This window comes from Thunnus thynnus, chromosome 4, assembly GCF_963924715.1.
Source record: "Thunnus thynnus chromosome 4, fThuThy2.1, whole genome shotgun sequence".
Taxonomy (NCBI): Eukaryota; Metazoa; Chordata; class Actinopteri; order Scombriformes; family Scombridae; genus Thunnus; species Thunnus thynnus.
In genome coordinates, this window is record NC_089520.1 from 21,472,975 (window position 1) to 21,481,401 (window position 8,427).

The 8,427-nt window shown below is 40.5% G+C and overlaps 1 protein-coding gene across 6 annotated transcripts; it reads right to left on the reverse strand.

The window, feature by feature from the left end:
- Window positions 1-1,158: 1,158 nt before the first annotated feature.
- Window positions 1,159-7,708, reverse strand: LOC137181638 (zinc finger protein Eos-like). Of its 6 annotated transcripts, none has more exons than XM_067587480.1 (8): window positions 7,585-7,708; window positions 6,414-6,471; window positions 6,211-6,315; window positions 5,138-5,392; window positions 4,527-4,694; window positions 4,288-4,437; window positions 3,871-4,002; window positions 1,159-2,916 (listed from the first exon to the last, which is right to left on the reverse strand). In XM_067587480.1, exons 2-8 carry the CDS (start codon window positions 6,451-6,453, stop codon window positions 2,030-2,032), a joined length of 1,737 nt encoding a protein of 578 aa, XP_067443581.1. In that variant the 5' UTR covers window positions 6,454-6,471; window positions 7,585-7,708; the 3' UTR covers window positions 1,159-2,029. The 6 variants fall into 6 exon arrangements, with proteins under 6 accessions (XP_067443581.1, XP_067443582.1, XP_067443583.1 ...); XM_067587481.1 differs by lacking the exon at window positions 7,585-7,708 and adding an exon at window positions 7,154-7,415; XM_067587482.1 differs by lacking the exon at window positions 7,585-7,708 and adding an exon at window positions 7,135-7,415.
- Window positions 7,709-8,427: the final 719 nt, after the last annotated feature.

Consider the following 8,427-nt stretch of genomic DNA (forward strand, 5'->3'; position numbering starts at 1 on the left):
TTAGGGGATCTACGTCAGTCTGCCTATCTGTCCCAAACTTACTTTTGAGGCTGTTAATATGAAGAACATGGAGATATATATCTGATCTAGAAGTGGTCTGATTATCAACACAAATTCTGTTTATTTTTGTGCCCAATTCTGTTGTCTAGATTAAACAGGTTAGCTTCCTGGACAGTACAAACATGAAAAACAGATTTAGGTTTAGAACATCCATCATTCTTTATACATGTAAAATATGATAACAACTAATTGGTTGTCATCAATCCATTGAAGAGTATTTTTCAGCAGTGCTATCAAGCGTATAGTAAATCTGATGGTTCACAAAATTCTCCCTATTGTGCTTAATGAGTGCAAAATCTAACTGTAGCCTGCAGTGACTGAAACTACGATTTATTGTTTTAACATGGTAACCAAGCGCTGACTGTGTTCTTTCAACTCACACATTTCTCTTGACATACATTTCAGATGCTTCTGCACTGTATTACCAAGACAGGACAGTTTATTGTAAATAACAACTGATTTTGGAAAAACAACATGCCCCATGAATGGAGACTTTCTAAATGTGTTTTCCAGGAAAACCTCTAATAAAACATATTTTTTGGATTTAACCCGTGAGGACGGTAGATTACTGCCACTCAACACTGCACTCATTCATGTCATAGCAGCATGTGTCAAATGCAACGCATATTTAGTCTTTGATACATTAGCAGAATTGGTTCTTTGCCAACAATTCAATGAAAATCAACCCTACATTTTTGTTGAGCAGGATGAAATAACTATTGTGCAAACCTTTAAGCCAGTGTCTTGGATACAACTTGAATACTTAAATTATTGATCTCCAAGATGATTAAAATCACTCACAAAGATCTGCTGTTTGAAGACAGGACATCTGGTAGTTGATGTCCTTAAGTCTGGTCAACAAGGTTTGATCAGGGTGAAGAAAGGCACAATACAACGAGATAATAACACCAAAATCATTTTAAAGTATAGCTTAAATTAAAAGAATGTTTGTTTGCAGTTTGATGTAGTTATGAAGAGGAATCTCAGAGATCCTAAACTCTTCACTAATCTCTAAAATTGTGGCAGTGATACTCCGTTACTAGTGAGAGAAACGTGATGTTTTCTCACATTGAGAGAAATGTGCAGGTCATTAATGTATTCTATAAAATAGTTTAATATAATCATAGTATTCTGGCAGGTATCAGTGCAACAAAAGCAGTCATAGAAAAGAAAAAACAAACAGATCATACTCAGCGCCACACGGCATTCACACAAATAAAGGCCTTCATTTTTCACTTTACTTCCAAAAAACACAGGGTCTCTCACGTTCTCTCTCACACACACACACACATACACTCGCATCAGACCCCCCCCCCACTTACAAACAAAAAGTGCGTCTCTAATTCACGGACAACCCCTCAAACACATCTATTTGACTAAGACCTGGTTCTTGAGTTTGGTCTGCACTTCACGTCGCATTATAAAAACCACACTGTGAATAATCAGCGCCTACTTGGAAAAAAAACTTGAACGTACGGTTCTTCAGGGAATCAATTCATTGAAAAAGTGCTTTTAGAACAAGGCATTAAAATCTAAACAGATTCCATCAACTTCACATTTGACTTTTTAATGTTATATCTGTTAAAGAGCACAAGAGGGGAACCTTTTCAGGTTATGGACTGAAGTCAGATTTGTCTACCACAATTTGTGCTTCAGGATTGAATCCTGAATTTTGGAGCAAGGCACATCTGCGGATGAAAAAGTGCATTGGCTCTTCATCTATACGTTGGAATACATTTGATTAAAAGTGCATTTTAAATTGATTCATTGTTCAAAGTGCATTAAAATTTTGTCTGAAACACATATGTGAGCTTTCCATTCATAGTACATACTAATGCTATCAGTGCCTGTTTGGGATACTTCCACGCCATCACTGCCCCTTTCAGCTCCTGTGCAGACCAAACCCAGCCAGGTCCTTGTCTCAGTGTAAAAATAGCTCTAGGTGAAGCAGGTTGTCCACCCTCTATCCTCAGTCGAGGATGTGCTCTCCGCGGACGATGTGTGAAGAAAATTCATAGCGGTCCTGGCTCCGGTGGCCACAGATGTTACACTCAAAAGGCTGGCGAAAACCGTGGCAGCCCATGTGGATAGTAAACATGACGTGGTCCAGGAAAAGCACACGACAGTGCTCGCATCGAAAAGAGCGCACGGCTCGACCCTCCCCGTCTACGACCCGGAAAGCTTCCCTGCAGGTGGAGGAGGGTGCTGTAGGTGAGCTGGGAGTTGGAGCGAGGGCAGGAGGCGGGGGTGCTGAGTGACCTCCGTCCTCTCTTTCCACCTCCCTGTCTTTGGCGTGGCTGGGGCCGTGTCTGTCCCTACTCCTGTGGTGTACAATCAGAGGAGGCGCTGGGTTATGGTTGTGAGAGTGGAGGAGATGATGGCCGTTGTTACTGTGCAGGGTCGGAGTCAGAGCAGTACTGTTGCACGGCTCATCTGGCATGCTCTCTGTGTCCGTAGAGTCCTGGCAACCGTTGCTCGGCGAGGACGCATGACTTCGACCCACAGGAAGGTCTTCATGACCTTCTGCTGCCTCCCTTCCCCCTACACCTGCAGATCCCAGCCCAGCTCCCGTCCCTGTGCAATCCAGCCGCGGGCCTAGAGCGACAGGAGTGTGAGCCGAGCTGTGGATCGGCCCGAGTTCTGATAAACATGAAGGGTGAGTGGTGGGATGGTGTAGAGGCCTCAGTGTGTCTGATACCCCTCCTCCTCCGTTACCTGCTAGACCTGCATACTCTCCTCCCAGACCAGTAAAGTGCGGGGCTTCAAGATCCCCTGGGTGCATCTCCCCGTCTTTATCCAGACCAGCACTGAGCTCATAAGGTGCATCTCCAAGGTTGAGACGTATGTGCTTCTGTCCTGCAATAGAGAAACACAGTTTTTTGATATTGTACAATGGAAGCCTCTCACAAAAGCATTTTCCCAAAAATTATTATTTGGGCTCGGCCAAGTAAATCAGCAGCCTGCAAAGGTTTTTGGATTCATTGTGGATCTGGTAGTTTTAATTCAAAATAAAATTTTTATTTAATTTCCCTCCTGAAATGCCAAAAGCATTTTAGTTAAGATGGCTGGCATGGATTCTGTTATACAGAGTCTAGTTAGGGTGATCTAACCTGTTCTCCCAGACAGGGTTGCACAGTGCAGGACAAACAAGACTAAGAGTCTACAGTCATGCTAGAGACTCTGAGAGGCTGTACTAGGCACTGCAGTGCTGATGCTGATGGGAATGTAAGAATGTAGTTTTGCAGGTACTTGGTTATTAACTCAAATATTGGACAATAATAATTTTGGCCTGATGATGATACTAGATAATAAGACACCAAAGTGTCTTATCAGAGGATCACAAAGTCATTACAATTGATCCTGAGAGGGGCGGGAATGTCTACACAAAATTTCATGGCAACCCATTCTAAGTGGTGGACCAACAGACAGACCAATCAAGTAAAAATTTAAAAGGCAATCAAATTATAGTGTGTAATAAAGTTTATGAACTGTCACTATTCACTTTAACTGTTTAGGTGAAATGAAATGTCTGAGCCTGCATTCACTATTGTGTTGACCACAACTCCCCGGAACAGCTATGTGCAACAATAAATGTCCAAACAAAGCACAGAATAAACAGTTTCTGATTCACTTTGACATTTGGTTTGAAGTAATAGTGAATCATACAGTTTGTGACAGAGCTACATCAACTCCTGAAAGCTGGATGTCATATCACTAAGATCAATCCTAATGCACATGTTGTCCAATTCAAGCAATGATTGCTGCTTTCTCAGTTTCCTCAACCTGTCCGCACTGAGACCAAATGCTCACCTACAAATTTTTGTGGTGTGGATCTCTTGCGTTTGGTGATGCTGTTGGCGAGCCGATCGATAAATGCCATCTTGTCTGAGGAGGGTTGCAGTAGAGAGTCTGGTATAAACTCTAGCTCTCTCATCTCCTCTCCTGCACAAGATACAAACATATTGTTGTATTTTTTAGGTTTTCAGCAATCCTAAACGTTGTAAGCTGGTTTTCATTAGACTCTAAACCAACATTTGGACATAAAGGTGACTGTAAGTGATGGATTGTGTGCATTACATTGTTATGGAGATAGATTACATTTCTGCATTAGATGCTACTACAATCCCTTTGGAAACACAACATATTGTGATTTAGATGACTGTCTTACCTGAGCAAATGTTTTACCCCTCTGACATAGTATCTCCATGAATGTTATAAAACACATACCTGGATTCTGAGCGCTGGTTGGCTGCTTTGACTCCAGGCTCTGCAAGTAGCTGTGGCAACGCTCACGGTGCTCCTCCAAGGTGCTCTGCTGCTTGTAACTACGGCCACAATAACTGCACTTATAGGGCTTTCCTACAGTTGGAGAGGACACTGGGGACAAGGTGGGAAGATAGCATTATTATTGTCTTTGTCCACTATTACACAAAAATGGTCACTTATCAAGGTTCAATCTTTCCTACCTGCATGAGTGCGAAGGTGGCCAGTGAGCGCATCTCGTCTTCGACAGGCATAGCTGCAGAAGGGACATTTAAAGGGTTTCTCCCCTGAGTGCAGCTTGATGTGACGGAGCAAGTTACCCTTTTGAGTGAAGGAGGCACCACACTGATTACACTGGAATGGTCGCTCACCTGTGGAAAGATCAAACCTGTCAACCCAACTTCTCTGACTACATCTATAGTGTCTGGCACACACAGATCTATCTGTTAAATTACAAGTACACGAGGGCATTTGAAATATCATCCACGATCAGATTAGTTTTTTCCCCCCACCATTAAGTCTTTATTAATGACCTATTTCAGATAGGTTTAAATGAAGTGTCTGCTGCCCACATTTAACATTTTTTCAAAAAAAGCTTATGAAGAAAGTTATCTGTCCGGGTCTTTATTCATATGAATATTTATATTTCTTATTCAGTAAATCAATACTAAGTATTTTCAACAAATATTCCACCCCAATTACACACTAAAACTCAAAATCTTTTCTATATCTAACTTAATCTATTTAACAAAAAGCAAATTCATTTTATGTTTTCTCGCAGAGAAGGCTTATCTCAACTCCATGGATCAGTCACCTGTATGGCTGCGTTTGTGCACCATGAGAACATTAGGCCCAATGCAGATCATTCCACAGATGTCACACTTGAGCTTCCCATTTGGCAGTCTGGTGGCTCCAGTTGGCATGGTTTCAGGATTAGTGAGCTCCCTGTAGCCACCAACAGCCTCGCTTCCCTGTTCTGCACCTCCTTCCTCTACCCGCTCCCCTCTTTCATCCTCAGTACTGCGACCTGGGTCTTCATCACTGTACAACTCCACTTTAATGGAGTTGGCTACAGAGGCACAAGAGCAAAAACAAAAAAAAAAGGTCTTCAGTGAGATAATCTCTTGACCAATATGTTGACAGACAAATGAGGAAGAGGCACAGAAGAGTAAGTTTACATGACATTACTTATGTGATTAGAGTAGGGCTGCCTCAGTAACGGCAATTCATTTTCATTAATTTTCAAGTTGATGCAATTATGCTTTAAGATATCATCGCTTGTGTTACGTGTAATCTAAATAATACATTAATTCTAAAACTTTTTGTACCCTCGTGTTTCGTCATGAACCAGTAGACCTTTTAGAAGTTCCCATACATTTATCAAACTATGTTTTACGATATTTAATTTCAATTCAATTCAATTTTATTTAGATAGCACCAAATCACAACAGAAGTTCTAGTTCTAGTGGTTCTAGGGAAGTGGCCATTTGCCTTGACTAGTTGCGCTGAGAAGTACATGTGGACAAAGTAATTTCAGTCTTTATTCTGGGTATTTGAAGCTATTCTGATTTCTGTCTTATATCTCTTATATTCTTTACAAAATAAATAGATATTGGCTGTTAGTCTCATTTTCATTCAGTCATAGACATATTTTTTGACATTGTCACTAAAGCTGCAGAATAACTGCACAGATATTGGTGGTGGAAAACCAGGCCATGACAGCTGTAGTTTGAGGAATGTTGTCATGTAATTGAACAAGGACTGACAGATAACAATGATTTGACATAATACAACCTCCATAATTTCTGCACCAGACATGATACTTTTGCAATGTGGTCTTTTCCAGACAACTAAAACTGTGGGATTCACACTTATTTTCTTACTGACCACTGAGGGAGCGACTTGGAGAGGTCTCCTTGCTGTTGGGAGTGCTCACTGTTGGACCTCCAAGGGCCCCAGAAAACTCTCTCTCCATTGAAGAGTCTCCACTAGCTGCACCCAAAAATAAAACAAAAGGAAAACTTGTCATTTAAACATGGCGAGAATTGAAGTTAATAATACAGTATGCGTGATCAAATAAGGAGCCATACCTGATATGTAAGACCGGCCATTGCAGTCATCAACATCCATACTAGTTCAAGCTGAATACTGAAATGACAGTTATGTCAGAGGTAAATTATCTTTCTCACACACATTCAGTCATGCAGCTTCACTCATACATTAGAACACCTCTGCAATCCCCATTAATACACAGGAAAATAGACAGTAGTTATGACTAGAGGTCAAATTTGACATTACATTATGAAATGAACATTAAGTTAAATTGGTATTGCAAGAACAGTTAGATGACATCAAAAACTTTCAATGACCAAAAAACAAGAAAACAGTGAAAGCTAGCATAAATATTAGCTATCTGCCATTAACTTGTCGGTCCAACTAAGTAAGGCATAGCTTCATTTAGACTGCATCATTTATTGGTAACATTAGCTCCTAACAATAAATATGATGAAGATTAACGCTAGCTGGTGTAGCTATGTTAAGTAATCGTTACAGAAAATAGTTTACAAGCAGCTAACTTAGCGCCAACTTTAACCTTAGCGGCCACAGATCAGCTGATTGACTCAGTTATAATTTGGTTGACTCATGACAACAGTGATAAAGTAACTCAATATCAAAACTAATATCAAATTAAAGAGACAGATAAGTCTGAAGTCCAGATTGTAAAAGATAAAGATAGCGTTAACGCTGCCAACGTTTACATAAAGGCAAGTTTACGAGTCGGCCTCGGTGGCTAACATAACGTTAGCTTACTGCATGTGATGGAAATTACCGTTAGCCGAGTTAGCTAAAGTCAACACTACAACGTTACAACAGTTTGCCATCCTCGACAGCTTCCGAAATAACATGAAACAAACTAACAGCTATGTCATATGGGCGATAGCGCAATGTAGATAACGTTGACTGGTGCTACTAATCGATTGACTGTCGCTATATTGGATATACAAGTCTCTACGACTCTTTGTTTAACGCTAGCATAACAAACCAACGTTAGCCTGAACTATCTGAGCTAGCTAGCAACCACAGCCAATGTTTCCTAAACGGTTGCTATGGCAGCCACCGCCTCCCTGAATGCTACGGCTAGCAGCTGGTTAGCTCCACCTCGCTCTCCGTGGCCTGAAAGCCTTGAAGCTTAACGGAGACAGACGACTTTTCAAGTACTTTTTAAAAGATGTCCAGTCCCCTCAGTAACTCGTGCATTACCTGTCCCTGTCAGGGCCGTTTCAGTGAGGTTATTCTGTTCTTGCATCTGCCTGTTTATGACGGCAGCATCTCCGGCAGCGTTCACCTAAAGCTCCAAACAACTTCCGGTTAGAGCCCAACTGTAGCTGTCTATTAGCCAGCAACAATGAGTAATATTCAACTTATCACAATGTGTTCATTTATTCACAAATCAACATCAACAACATTAATAGATTTTTAAAAAATTGTATTTATTTTTTTGTATATTTCTTCAGCTTACTACAGTTAAGACGGTGTAGGTTATCTCCATGGACATAATAATAATAATAATAATAATAATAATAATAATAATAATAATGCATTAAATTTTTACTGTACTTTTCATTTGCAGTGAACCTAAAAATGCTACAGTGTTAAAAACATACAGCATAAAGAAAATAAGAGTTAAGATGAAAAAGCCTTCCTGAACAAAAAGGTTTTTTAAAGCCTGTTTTAAAATACATACCTTTGTAAGGTCTCAGTAGTTTAAAGCTCTAATAGAAATGCTTTCATTCTAGTGGGTCCAAATAGCAGTTTCAAAGATCTGATCACATCCAACTTCCTTTGTCTTGGCTCATTTATATGTGAACATTAACCACACCATTGTGGTTTGTGTTGTGCCATTGTGATGCTTCTTGGACTGTTAACAGTAGGCTGGGATCCAGGACGTGCCAAGAGTCTCTAACAGAGCATCACAAGAAACTCAACAGCCTTCCTTACCTACTTGTCCCATTCAGAGTATAGTTTTAGATTTTTAGTTTTGTTTCTGTGTCATGCCAAACATTTGGGCCATCCCACATGGGATTACAAGGCAGCTCTATTTTA

What these genes read in the sequence shown, in the direction of transcription:
- LOC137181638 (XM_067587480.1), bottom strand. Translation starts at nt 6,453, where the DNA reads ATGGATGTTGATGACTGCAATGGCCGGTCTTACATATCAG. An exon ending in GCACAAACGCAGCCATACAG is followed by an intron (nt 4,695 to 5,137) that starts GTGACTGATCCA and finishes ATCTTTCCACAG; the next exon opens with GTGAGCGACCATTCCAGTGT. An exon ending in CACACCACAAAAATTTGTAG is followed by an intron (nt 2,917 to 3,870) that starts GTGAGCATTTGG and finishes TCTCTATTGCAG; the next exon opens with GACAGAAGCACATACGTCTC.